The following is a 15096-nucleotide window of genomic DNA, read 5'->3' on the forward strand; positions in this document are numbered from 1 at the left end:
ACAAGCATTATGTGGACAACCACAGGGCTGTGCAGCCAGACTTCAAAGTGGGAGATAAGGTCTACCTCTCCACTAAATTCATAAGTCTCCGCAGCCCTCAAAGAAGTTAGCCCCCAAGTTCATTGGCCCTTTTCCAATAGTGGAAATAATCAACCCGGTAACTTTTAAGTTAGAATTGCCACACAACTTGAAATGCATACACCCGGTGTTCCATTGTGCCTTACTGAAACCGGCTACCTCCTCAAAGTGGCATAACGAAACCCCCCCACCTCCTCCCATCATGATCGATGGGCAGCAGCACTTTGAAGTAAAGGAGGTTCTAGATTCCTGAAGGCTACGGGGCACCCTTCAGTACCTGGTCCACTGGAGACATTTCCCCCACCCTGAGTGGGTGCATACCCGGGATGTCTCAGCACAACAGCTAGTCACATGCTTCCATGCAGCGTATCCTTCCAAACCGGTGCCTTGAAGTTTTTTTTGGGGGAGGCAGTATGTCATGTCCCCTGTTGCGATGTATACATACATCACAACGGGGAACATGCCTTTCCGATGAAGGGGAGGGGGGAGGAAAGAATCAGCGCTAATCCCATAAGCACTGAAAGACAAAACAGATAAGGACAAAGGAGCCATACCTTTGCCCTGACCCAGGAAGCCATCATCCTATCTCCCTGACATCTCTGCATTACCATGGGGGACACACCTGCTCCGGACACAGGAAGAGGACAGAGGTAATCAGCGCTAATCCCCCTGATCACCCGAGACTCCGGAATCGCCCCCTGATCGCCCATCCAGACTCCGGGTTCACCATCGGTCAAGACTTTGGGACAATGGGGGGTGGGGAAGGATCAGGTCCTCACCGTGGGTATTTACTGGCTACCTCGCACGCCATGTGCTCATTCCCGTCTTTCTCCGTGTCTGCATTCTATTCTTAATAAACCAGATATCCTTAGCCCTGGCTGGTGAGTCTGTGTTTTTTTTGAATAAGGCAACCATCACACCAGCCATCTGGAGAACACATGGGGTGATTCCTGGGGTTCTCCTTAATCCGGGGAATGCTTCTGGGCTCCAAGGAAGCCTGCCTGAGCTCAAGAAAAAAAGCCACTCTGACAGGTCAGTCCACAGACAGCAGAAAAAACCAGATCAAGCCATTATTGTCCCCACCAGAAGTCTCCAGCCTGTAAATTCTTGAGGAAAGGATCATGAAGAAATATGTGCATTAAGGTCTCAGGTTCATTCTGACCACAGGGACATTTCTCACAGTAAATGGGATTTTATGAAATAGTCCATCCGATACTGCCGAGGGTAGAATGTTAAAGCAGGCCAAGAAGAAGGGTCTACAATGTGCTGAGCAAACCAGACTGAACAGATAGTTAACAGGTCTTAAAGGTTTCCAGGAAGCAACCTACCCTTGGATATTGTCTAGTCAGAGTTTCTCTGACATGCAATATTGAAGACTCCTTGGCAAATCTCAGCTGTCACTTTCTCTAGGCTTAGAGGTAGCCAAGAATGGATAGAAAGGTCACAATGATTGTTTACTTTCCATCTTGAGGCAAAATCATCAGGAAGAATTAGTGATGTGAAGTCATCAGGGAGAATTAGTGGGGCCAGTAGGCCAACAGAAAATAGACTAATAAGAAAGATGACAGTGGTAGCCTTCCTGCTTCCATGCAAATTAGAATGTTTAGAACCTGGAAGAGTACTTGAAAAAACTTAGATTGGACAGCATCCAGGGACTTTAGATCACTGTAGCTGCATATCTGTGCACTGTACAGCATTTGGGATGTAGCTTTAGCTTTAAACAGCTTGATGGTTACAGGTATGCACTGACCTTCCTTAGAGTGAAAAAAGCCCAGGATTGCCTTGGCACTATTATTGGCTTTGGCACAGATGACTGTAAATTGTTCTTGCCAACTTCCAGAGGTTTGGAAAATTACTCCCAGATATTTAAAAGTTGGAACTTGTTCTATTTTGTTAGTTCCTATTTGCCATTGATGTTTATGGCAGCTAGCACTTCCCTAGATCTTGGAGTAATTAATTGTAAGCCTTCTTCCTTACAGAATTCTGCTAAACTTTGCAAACTAATCCTAAGGCCCACCTGTATAAGCAACAAAATTGCTGTGTCGGCATACAACAGCATTTCCAAATGTCTGTCCCTGAGCTTAGCAACCACTGAATTTATAAAGATATTAAACAGTAGGGTTGCTAAAATGCATCTCTGTTTCACTCCTCAGCTGACTGGAGTATCTGCAGTAAGATAGCCAACTTTATTGTACCTGTGTTTTCATGCAGCTTCCTGATGAATGAAAGTAGCCATCGGTCAATAGATCTAACAGCGAGCTTCTACCAGAGTCTGTCGTTTGGAATGGAACTGAAGGCTGATTTTAGGTCAATGAAAGCAAACTTTAAAGGGTGTTGCTGTCTCCGTGTGTATTTTTATATTAAGACTTGTAGGATGACCCACTGATCCATTGTAGATCTGCCCTCTCTAGGGGTAGGGTTAGGAGGAATAGAGCATGAATATAGAAAGTACTGATGTAATATATGGCAGGGAAAAATAAGATGAGAGGATGCAGCCTGGCAATTGCAGGAAAAAGAGGACAGGCTGTTGTTTGGCTTCCCTTCCTTTTGGGTTGCAATCTAAACAAGGAAATCAAGGTAATAGTGTTGGACTCTCCAACTTAAATACCTGATGTTTAATGCCAGGTCACCTACTGGTAAAAGATGTGTTATCTACAATTTAATCCTGGATGAACATGCTGACCTGGTATGTGTATGAAACCCTGGCTAAGAGTGAAGGAAGGAGCAAATCAGTGCCACCTCTGCCCACTGGGCTACTCTATGAGACAGCAGGCCAGGGCTAGAAGGTGGGGAGGTGGCATAAATGTATATAAATTCCATTTAACTGCCCAAAGTTCCATCTGACAGCTTACCATTTCTGAGTATTTGCTGATGCAATTGGATAGCAGGGATGGTGTAGGAATACCATGGCATACTATCCACTCTACTGCATCTTACTAGAGTGATTTCTGAAGTGATAATAGACTATCCTAGATATCTTGTCCTGGAGATTTCCATATTTGTGATGAGGTAGCTCAGAATTTAACGTCTGCCATGATGACTGTAGACCTGTCCCAAATGGTATCTGGCCTCCACAAACAAAAAAATGATATTCTGTTCATCTGGAGCCAGTGATGTAAAAGTGGAAGAGCTCTCTCTCAATCTCTTTTCATGTACAGAAAATTGTTAGGTTGCAGCTGCTATACACTTCTGCTGGAGTAAGAACTAGTAGAAAGGGTCAAATTCAGAGGTGAGAAATTTTCCACCTCATCTATTGGCAATACTATTGAAACCCTAGCTGATTTATGGAACACAAAGATGGTTTGGGAGTTGACAAGATAAATCCTAAGTGTCCTCTTCCATCTACTTTATCAGAGGGAATAGAAAATCCATATCATTGGCAAGAAACAGGTACTGTATGTTTGTGAACTCACTAAGAATCAAGCTAGACTCAAAGCAAAATTTACATTACTTTGTCAATTATTATATAATACTTTCTTCATCAGTTCTATCTGTAGTTTGTGAACTTCAATTCATATTTTGCAATTAATTCTTTGGAGAGTTAAATGTTTGAAATGTAAAATAAAACAATCTAGGCTCTTTAATATGACAAGAATCAACTGATTTTTGTCCTCATCTTCAATTTTTAATTTGCACAAGTTGACTTAAACGTAGTTGAGCAGGTGAAGTAATTTGTTCTGCATTTTCAATTTGCTTGTTTCTCTGTTGCTCATTTATGTTTATTTGTTTATTTGCTGTGTTTATATAACACAAGTCAAAAAATGAGTTCTTTCACTTCACATTTTAAAACATAAAAACATGGAAGAAACATAAAATAAAACCACAAAACTACCATAAAACAGCAGGCAAAGTGATAACCATTCACTAATATATTGGCTGCTGCATTTTGCACCAAAGGCAATTTCTGAGTGGTCTTGAGAGGCAGCTGTTATGTTTTGTTATTGTTGATGGTCCTGTTACAGGTTCTATTATTGTATTTCTGGTTTTCAGTTTTATGTTTATGTTATAAATTTCATTGAACTCCCTGATATATTATTTTAATAAAATTGCAATGGATATTTTTTTTGGAAGAAAGAAATGTGTGAATGACAATTTATGTATATTTAGGATAGAGTTTCATGTTACAGGAGGCCCAATCTTTTGATATTTTATTTGTTGTGGATGCAGAAAAAAAGTAAAATATAAATTGTGATTCAGTTAATTAATCAAACTGTTGCTTAAAAAGCTTTATTAAAAATAAAGTTTAATTTTATTACTCTGACAAAGGCATCTTGTACTGACACATAGCACACTATGGAACTTAAAACATCCATTTGACAAATATTTATTTTTAATAAAATGAAAATATTTTAAATAAATGTTTTTTTTTTAAATGAAGAGCTTTGTTTGGTGTTCTCAGTGTCCTGTTATTCACAGATATGGGAGCCATTATTCCCTAATATATAAAAGTCATTCTTTTAAGTAACTAATATTTAGTATCCACATTCCCCTATTTTTTTCCAAAGAATATAGAGTAAGATTCTACTTGGCGTGCAGTGATACTTGCATTTTTTTTTTTAAAAAGCAAGACACATGAGTTAGATTAATTAGGGGCATATTTTCTTGTTAATATAAAAAATATCTGCTACAATAAACAGCTTAACTATATGGGACATAATAAAGCCAAGAGTCATTTCCTAGCCAGCTCACTTGAATAAATGGGTCTTGCTCCTGACTAAAACCACTTCTGTTAGCCATGTATTTAAATGCTATGGGAAGCCATCCCAAACCACTGACTTTCATTTCTCACTGCTTTTGGGAAACAATTTGGTTAAACTTAACCAAAGTCTCAAGAGTTTAACACCAAAGAGCTGAAAAGCTATCTAATTATCTCTTGACCATCTCATTGCTCACCCGCTATTCTTTCTTATACTACCTGTCAATTTGACCAATCTATTTAGGGAATGAATCATTTAGGGAATTAACCCATCCAGTTAAATGATTCCCACAGAACACAGTATAGTGTAGACAAAAGAAAAGAAAAGAAAGAAAAGAAAAGAAAAATCCTAAGAGAACAAAACAATCTGGTCCTAGGGTTTAAAAGAATGAATAAGCCAACTTACTTACATACTTCTTCTTGGAGTAACCAATGTGGATAATAAAGGATGAGAACCCTCTTATGATGACAGACTTAAAAAGGAGTCAAGTTAATCAAGCTGGATCATTCTTCTGTATCTGGGTGGCAATGCTATTAAGCTCAACAATTTTGGAAAATTATTTTTTTAACAGAATGACACAAATTCTAAATGTTGAATTTCCTTTTCAACCTTCCATCTTTCTACTAAATATGAATAAATCTTACATTCCTACAAAATATACCGAATAAGCTTTGCATATGATAACTCCTGCAATGACCTCTCTGCTTCTTACTGGAAAGTACTAAAACTGTCCAGTGTCATTGGGAATCAGGCAGTATATAAATTTAATAAATACATAAATTCCCTCTGTAGAATAATGGCAAATCAAGTTGTGGGAGTATGCCTTGATTTCTAAAATAACTTCAAACTTGAAAAGGCAACCTAACTTGGAATTTAGCTCAACATGGAACCATTTACTAATTTCATACATGGTCTTGTACTATACCTGAAATTTGGGTTTATCGTAACATAAGGTTTTGATATTTAAGTGCTCAAAGACATGTTAAATATATATATATATATATATATTTTACTGAAAGCATATTCCTTCTTACACTTCTATGTCCAATGTACTTACCCTTCCTTGTTGTTCCAGTGTTATCTAATACTCTGTTAAAAGTACAGATATATCATGGCAACTATCTTTTCTTTGTTCACTAGAATGGCTGCTCTCAAAAAGAGAGATTAGACTGGTTTAGCATGCCTTTTCTTAAGAAATCCAAGCTGGCAGCAAGCAATTTCCAAGATTAGAAACTGATTGCTTTATAATTTGTTCTAACAAATAGTTCTCCAGTTTAGTCTGGCTTCAGTAGTTAGGAAATTGTTAGAACAATTTATAAAGCAATCTTTCTAGTACTACTTCAAAGGAAAAGGAGTTTTTCCTAATAGCCAGCTAGGTCTGGTGCAACAGCCTCCCACCCCCACCCCCAACTTTGCTAAATCTTTTGAATGTCTATGAATAAAATCATGTCAAGTTTAGAACAATGAAATGTTAGAACCATGTGATTATATGTTAATATTTTAATCTGATGAAGTTCCAAAGACATTTATAGAAGCTTAGATGTCTTTATAAAATAATTTTGGATTACAATTCCAAATCAAACAAAATCCTTTCAGGTTTGGTTAGAGAATAACAGGATATATGTTAAATGAATATTAATTGTATCCTTTTGTATCTACCTAGGTAACTTCTGGCGGGAGAGCAAATTATTATGTGTCTTACAAAAGGGAACCCTTTACTCAGATAAAATTACCCAAGTACTCACTACCAAAGGTAAGTGTACTTCAGTAACTACAAAAATAAGAATAAAGTATTTGATTCTCACATTTTTATATGCAAAAGAAAATGCTCTGTCATATTTCTACAATTCATAAATTATGGCTGGCTATAGATATGTGATTCACCATCCAAATGTAGCCTGTGAGATGCTTGAGAATTCTGTTTTCTTTGCCCCATGCAACAAAATGAGGGGATCTATCAAAGCTTATTGGCTAGATGGTTGATGAGCTGCTTTAATGTTATGATAATAACTAATATTTGGATTTCAGCTTGGCAACAAGCATATAGCTGGTTAATTGTATTTGAAAGCAACTGGATATCAGTAGATCCAATGCATTTGTGATTTTCTGCCCAAATAGTTCTATGAGTAGTAATATTAGAGCCATAGGAAGTGATCTTTTTACTGGAGACATTTGGCTTTGATAGCTCTTCTCTTTACTAAATAAATCTACAGCTAGGAGTTCCATTGATAGCTACTCTGAATTTAGGCATGGAATGTATCAAAAATTGAACACCATTGTTACCGGCTGAGTCTCTCTTACCAAAAGCCTAGGTTCAGGTTCAGTGTCTTTGTTAGTCTGACAGCTGTGCTTTGTCTCTTGTAGGCCAAAGGAAACCTTTAGGCTCTGGAGCTACAAATCTTTGAAGAGCAATAAAACGTGCAAGTGTATAAATAAAAAATGAAGTGGGATGCAACTTCTTTAAAGATTCTGGAATCTCTCTTCTTCTTCCCCACTGACCACCCTGCAGCCAAGTTAAAATTAAGAAACATACAAATAAGGAAACCTGAATGTCATAATTTATTGGCTTGGTCTAATGGAAAATTGTTTAACATCACTCATAACTCATGATCTTTCTCCTGCAGTGGCATAAGTCATGGTAATTGCTTTGTGCCCCAAAGGGCAAAGAAATATAAAGTTTGGAAGTAATAAGTCTTTTGTCTTCCTTAACAGGACATGCATATTATCAGCACAGATGAGAATCAGGTGTTTGCTGCAGTTCAGGAATGGAACCAGAACGACACATATAACCTCTACATTTCTGATGCTCATGGAGTCTACTTCAGTCTAGCCTTGGAGAATGTTAAGAGCAATCGAGGACTAGAGGGGAATGTTGTCATTGATCTTTATGAGGTATGCACCCAAAGTCATCATGAGGCAACTCATCCTCTTGTAAGAGTAAATATTTCCTGGTATTTAATTAAAAAGACTGCTGTCTATTACAAGAATAAATGAAGATGGATCTGGATCTATTGATAGATCTCTAAATGCTTTCAGAAAATAGGCAAGATTTCTTACTCCCAATTTAATCATACCCCAAAAAACATTTATTTGTATTTGTAGTAGAATAGCTGAACTCTGACAGGGCTGCTTTTCTCTGAGTTATCAAATCTGGCCCTTCCTTATGCTTTGGGGTAGCAGCTTAGTAGATCCTGCTGCTAACACCCATCATTCAGGAGTATCTCACCTGGCATTTTCCCCCTAACCCCAGTGTGTAAAAGACAGAAGTCTCTCACAACATGTACTGTCTTTCTGGCAATTAAAAGTCAAAAAAGCAAAAAGCAAAATAATTTCTGCATTGTAACATGGCTATATAGCTTAGAGGCATGGGAGCAGAGGATTCAGCCCTTTCTCTCCCCACCCTGGGAGATAGACCAGTCTAACTAGAGAAAAAAAAACAACCCTTTATTATATATACAGTATATAATATATGTGACTGGATAGTGTAGTGGCTAGAGTGCTGCCCTTTCATGTGAGAGACTGGGGTTTGAATCCTCGCTGGTACCTACCTTATTAGTAGGGTTCCTTGATCAAAGACCCCCTAATGATTCACCTGCATACCTCAAATATGAGAGTGATACAAACTAAGAGAGTCATGCCACTTCAGACATTGCCCACATTAACAAGGTCCTTGCCAGATGTAGGGGAACCAGGACAATATGATGATAAGAGGGCTACTGGAACAAACCATACATGGATGAGACAAGAAAACCTGGAATTGATGGAATGCTACTGCAGCAGTAGGCCTAATGAGAGAGGATATAGGAAACATATGAGGGAACTATAGATGGACCTTCAGCAAAGGATCGTTACCTTGTCGTGGTGCTGGAGCTTGAGCACCTCAATGATGCCATGAGCTAAACCGTGAAGGGCCACCCAAGACGGGAAGGTCATGACAGAGAGGTCAGACTAAATGCGATCCCTGGGGAAGGTAATGGCAACCCACCTCAGTATTCTTGCCGTGAAAACTAAATGGATCAGTACAACCAGAGATATGTCGGTATACCATCGGAAGATGAGACCCCCAGGTCGGAAGATGGTCAAAATGCTACTGGGGAGGAACAGAGGATGAGCTCAACTAGCCCCAGACGTGATGACGCAGCTAGCTCAAAGCCGAAAGGACGGCTAGCGGCCGACGGTGCTGGCGGTGAACGGCGAATCCGATGTTCTAAGGATCAACACACCATCGGAACCTGGAATGTAAGATCTATGAGCCAGGGCAAATTGGATGTGGTTATTGGTGAGATGTCAAGATTAAAGATAGACATTCTGGGCGTCAGTGAACTGAAATGGACTGGAATGGGCCACTTCACATCAAATGACCACCAGATCTACTACTGCGGACAAGAGGACCACAGAAGAAATGGAGTAGCCTTCATAATTAATAGTAAAGTGGCTAAAGCAGTGCTTGGATACAACCCAAAAAACGACAGAATGATCTCAATTCGAATTCAGGGCAAGCCATCTAACATCACAGTGATCCAAATATACGCCCCAACCACAAATGCTGAAGAAGCTGAAGTAGAGCAGTTCTATGAGGATCTGCAGCACCTACTGGACAACACGCCTAAAAGAGATGTTATTTTCATCACAGGAGACTGGAATGCTAAGGTGGGCAGTCAAATGACACCTCGAATTACAGGTAAGTATGGCCTGGGAGAACAAAACGAAGCAGGACACAGGCTGATAGAATTTTGCCAAGACAACTCACTCTGCATAACAAACACTCTCTTCCAACAACCTAAGAGACGGCTTTATACATGGACTTCACCAGATGGACAACACCGAAATCAGATTGATTACATCCTTTGCAGCCAAAGGTGGCGGACATCTGTACAGTCGGTAAAAACAAGGCCTGGAGCTGACTGTAGTTCAGATCACGAACTTCTTCTTGCACAATTTAGGATCAGACTAAAGAGATTAGGGAAGACCCACAGATCAGCTAGATATGAGCTCACTAATATTCCTAAGGAATATGCAGTGGAGGTGAAGAATAGATTTAAGGGACTGGACTTAGTAGATAGGGTCCCGGAAGAACTCTGGACAGAAGTTGGCAGCATTGTTCAGGAGGCGGCAACAAAATACATCCCAAAGAAAGAGAAAACCAAGAAGGCAAAATGGCTGTCTGCTGAGACACTAGAAGTAGCCCAAGAAAGAAGGAAAGCAAAAGGCAACAGTGATAGGGGGAGATATGCCCAATTAAATGCAAAATTCCAGAGGTTAGCCAGAAGAGATAAGGAATTATTTTTAAACAAGCAATGCGCGGAAGTGGAAGAAGACAATAGAACAGGAAGGACAAGAGACCTCTTCCAGAAAATTAGAAACATTGGAGGTAAATTCCAGGCAAAAATGGGTATGATCAAAAACAAAGATGGCAAGGACCTAACAGAAGAAGAAGAGATCAAGAAAAGGTGGCAAGAATATACAGAAAACCTGTATAGGAAGGATAACAATATCGGGGATAGCTTTGACGGTGTGGTCGGTGAGCTAGAGCCAGACATCCTGAAGAGTGAGGTTGAGTGGGCCTTAAGAAGCATTGCTAATAACAAGGCAACAGGAGATGACGGCATCCCAGCTGAACTGTTCAAAATCTTGCAAGATGATGCTGTCAAGGTAATGCATGCTATATGCCAGCAAATTTGGAAAACACAAGAATGGCCATCAGACTGGAAAAAATCAATTTATATCCCCATACCAAAAAAGGGGAACACTAAAGAATGTTCAAACTATCGAACAGTGGCACTCATTTCACATGCCAGTAAGGTAATGCTCAAGATCCTGCAAGGTAGACTTCAGCAGTTCATGGAGCGAGAATTGCCAGATGTACAAGCTGGGTTTAGAAAAGGCAGAGGAACTAGAGACCAAATTGCCAATATCCGCTGGATAATGGAAAAAGCCAGGGAGTTTCAGAAAAGATCTATTTCTGTTTTATTGACTATTCTAAAGCCTTTGACTGTGTGGACCATAACAAATTGTGGCAAGTTCTTAGTGGTATGGGGATACCAAGTCATCTTGTCTGCCTCCTGAAGAATCTGTATAACGACCAAGTAGCAACAGTAAGAACAGACCACGGAATAACGGACTGGTTAAAGATTAGGAAAGAAGTACGGCAGGGCTGTATACTCTCACCCTACCTATTCAACTTGTATGCAGAACACATCATGTGACAAGCTGGGCTTGGGCAATCCAAGGCTGGAGTTAAAATCACTGGAAGAAACATTAACAATCTCAGATGTGCAGATGATACCACTTTGATGGCTGAAAGTGAAGAGGAACTGAGGAGCCTTATGATGAAGGTGAAAGAAGAAAGTGCAAAAGCTGGTTTGCAGCTAAACCTCAAAAAAACCAAGTTTATGGCAACCAGCTTGATTGATAACTGGCAAATAGAGGGAGAAAATGTAGAAGCAATGAAAGACTTTGTATTCCTAGGTGCGAAGATTACTGCAGATGCTGACTGCAGTCAGGAAATCAGAAGACGCTTAATCCTTGGGAGAAGAGCAATGACAAATCTCGATAAAATAGTTAAGAGCAGAGACATCACACTGACAACAAAGGCCCGCATAGTTAAAGCAATGGTGTTCCCTGTAGTAACATATGGCTGCGAGAGCTGGACCATAAGGAAGGCTGAGCGAAGGAAGATCGATGCTTTTGAACTGTGGTGTTGGAGGAAAATTCTGAGAGTGCCTTGGACTGCAAGAAGTTCAAACCAGTCCATCCTCCAGGAAATAAAGCCAGACTGTTCACTTGAGGGAATGATATTAAAGGCAAAACTGAAATACTTTGGCCACATAATGAGAAGACAGGACACCCTGGAGAAGATGCTGATGCTAGGAAGAGTGGAAGGCAAAAGGAAGAGGGGCCGACCAAGGGCAAGATGGATGGATGATATTCTAGAGGTGACAGACCCGTCCCTGGGGGAGCTGGGGGTGTTGACGACCGACAGGAAGCTCTGGCGTGGGCTGGTCCATGAAGTCACGAAGAGTCGGAAGCGACTAAACGAATAAACAACAACATAGATGGACAGAAGACCTGCATCCACACTAACTGAGAAACAGCTAGTTACCCAACACTTCAACATAGTGAAGAGGAAGTTGCTCTCACAACTTGAGATAGACCAACTACACATTACATCCTGGACTCAAGAAGATCTGGAAGACAACTGGAGGTGCAGCCAACATCTGAAGCTGGAATACCACTGCCATCCCCTCTATTACAGAGCACAGCAGCTGATATGAGGCAAAAGATCATGGATAAACTAGCTACAGTCAACCCTTGAGACTCATTACCAAGCTCAGTGGAGAAGTACCATCAGAAGGCATGCTAGAAGATGCCAACAGAGCCCTCAAGACATTCTCTACACCAACATAACTCAAACTAATGAACTGATATATGCTACAGTGGCTGTAATCCTGGAGATGCTTGGCTACATGATCAAGAACAGCAGTACATATCCCTCTGGAAAATGAGGTTGGAGGCTAAGATCAAGGCAACTCAGAGAGATGTTAGGCAGCTGGTGGAAGTACAGAAGGATGTGGAGATTAAGGATAAGTCTCAGCTACTGAAAAAAATACAAGGGCCTGATTCCATCTGTTCTAGAGATTGCTAAACAAAGGTTCACAGCACTGGATACCAGGCTAAGGAGATACACTAGAGAAGCAGAGTCCAAGAAGATAAATGCATCAAAGCCACCAAGCTATAGGACCATATGGGCCAGTACATGAGCAGAGCTCAGAAGGGCATTGGGAATAACACTAAAAACTCAAAACACCAGTTGCTCTAGATGGAGCAGTCGCCCAAGATGCAAGGTCTAGGCAGACCGATCTGAGCACAGCCTGGATTGAGTACAGGAAAGCCTATGATTCAATGCCATACACATGTATCTGTGAACGCCTGGTGCTATACAAAGTAAACAGGACACTAAGGACCTTCCTCAAGAACTCAATGTGGAAGACAACACTGGAAGTCAACTCAAGACAGCTTACCCAGGTAGTCATTAAGTGCAGCATATAACAAGGTGATGCACTGTCCCCACTGCTGTTCTGCATAGGCTTGAACACCCTCAGCCAGAGCATCACAAGGACTGGATATGGAGGATATTCAAGAGTGGAACTACCTCAGCCACTGCCTCTACAGGGATGACATCAAGCTGTATGCTAAGAATGAATGAGACATTGACTTGCTGATCCACCTGACATGGATCTACAGTGGGGATGTTGGGATGTCATTCAGACTAGAGAAGAATGGCCAGATGGTAGTGAAGAGAGGGAAGGTAGTCAAGACTAATGTGGCAGGTACTAATGTACCATCGACAGATAGCTGAGGTGGGTGACCTTGGGAAATCCTACCAATGACTGGAAAGGGATGGACTAAAAGACAGTGCTGAGGCACTGATCATAGCAGCACAAGAACAGGCACTAAGCACCATATCCATAGAAGCAGGGCTCTACCACACTAGACAGGACCAGAGGTGCAGACTGTGCAGAGAGGCCTCAGAGACAGTCCAACACATAGTGGCAGGTGTAAGATGCAGGCAGGAACAGCATACACTGAATGGCACAACCAAGTAGCTGGCATTGTGTGCAGGAACATCTGCACAGTGTATGGGCTAGACTCTCCCATGTCCAGATGGGGAATTCCACAGAAGGTCATGGAGAATAACAGAGCTAAGATCCTGTGGGACTTCCAGATCCAGACGGACAGGCAGATACTGACCAATCAACCAGACATCGTGGTAGTAGACAAGGACCAGAAGTCAAAGGTGATGATAGATGTAGCAGTACCAAGTGACAGCAACATCAGGAAGAAGGAGCATGAGAAGCTGGAGAAGTACCAGGGCCTGAAGGAGGAACTAGAGAGGATGTGGAAAGTGAAGGCCAAAGTGGTCCCAGTTGTGGTAGGAGCACTCAAGGGTGTGACTTCTAAGCTGGGAGAGTGGCTCCAACAGATCCCAGGAAAAACATCAGAGCTCTCTGTCCAGAAGAGTGCAATGCTAGGAACAGTTAAGATACTGTGCAAAACCTTCAAACTCCCAGGCCTCTAGTAGAGGACCCAAGGTTGTGGAAGACACGTACAACCCATAGAGGTAAGAAGGGTATTTTTTTATATGTACTATAGAAATCCTTTTCAATCTTATACTGCATATCATATATACACCTACATACACACCTACATACACATACCTTGATAACATATTGTGGTGAACCATAGTTCGTCTTTGTCACTTTTAGTTTTTTCATTTGGGTATCTTGGCTATCCTATTGAATAGGAATATTATTTTACAGGCTTTTTACACTCATTTGTATTTGACTAATAATTTAGAATGGGTAGATGACTGAGCTCTTCGCAAGTAGCAAACATGATTCTATACTAGCCTAACTGCATGAAAGATGGGATTGAATTGACTCTACCAGTCCCATCAGGAAAGCCAATTTCAGTCCTGATTTCTGAAGATGAATAAAGTAGCATCTGAAAAATCTGAAAGGGTTGGAAAGAAGGAAAGGAAAACTGGTCATACTGCCAAAGCATGGGCTAAGAAACTAAGCTGTAGTTGCAGGTGCTGTTCTGATTTTGAAGAGTGGTATATAGTATTTTAAATAAATAAATCTTTTCACACACACACACACACACACACACACATGAATGGAAGGGAGGTTGGATCTAATCAAGACTTACAAGGGCTGGAGTTGTTGTAATAAATATCCGTTCCTTTTTATCAGGAGCTCATTTAAGAATTAGAGTTATAGCATAAGCCAGCAATGTCTGTACGTAAAGAAGAATAAAATGGGATTGTGGAATTCCTATGATGCAGGGGCAGCGGGAAGCAAAGGTTTTAGGAGTTATGCTGCCAAAAAGGAATTCCTCTGGAGATGAGATTAAAGTTCTCTTATGCACTCTTAAAAAGCAATTTGTTTTTTGATAGGATATTTTGCACTGACTTCCCTGGTGAATTTCCAAAATAGGTCTCTATCTATAGTTGGGCAATGAAAGAAGCCTTTGTAAAAAACTTTTGCTGTACTTGAAATTACATTCATTTTCTTAAAAAAACAAAACAAAACAACACTTTCTGAGATGTTTTCTCATTTTTCTGTCAGTATGAAAAGTAAGTCAGTGAGGTGATTTGTGGAATAAATTATAATTTATTCTCTTAGAATGAACTCTCCATCTTTAATATTCTTTGCTGGATGTCTCAAAAGTTAAATGCAATCCCTACTCCAGTCTTCCCTAACTGGATGCCCTGATAATATGTTGGGACTAGTAGTCCCAGTACTTCTAGCAATACATT

The 15096-nt window shown here is 40.5% G+C and overlaps 1 protein-coding gene across 1 annotated transcript in view; it reads left to right on the plus strand.

Annotated features, from left to right (window-relative positions):
• The window catches only part of SORCS3 (sortilin related VPS10 domain containing receptor 3), a 516059-nt gene that overhangs the window by 400154 nt on the left and 100809 nt on the right, over positions 1 to 15096 (plus strand). The window contains exons 8-9 of the mRNA XM_063307802.1: positions 6439 to 6528; positions 7488 to 7667. Coding sequence (XP_063163872.1) covers positions 6439 to 6528; positions 7488 to 7667 — 270 coding nt within the window. The remainder of the gene's footprint in view (positions 1 to 6438; positions 6529 to 7487; positions 7668 to 15096) is intronic.

The sequence above is a fragment of the Candoia aspera genome, chromosome 6 (genome assembly GCF_035149785.1).
Source record: "Candoia aspera isolate rCanAsp1 chromosome 6, rCanAsp1.hap2, whole genome shotgun sequence".
Taxonomy (NCBI): Eukaryota; Metazoa; Chordata; class Lepidosauria; order Squamata; family Boidae; genus Candoia; species Candoia aspera.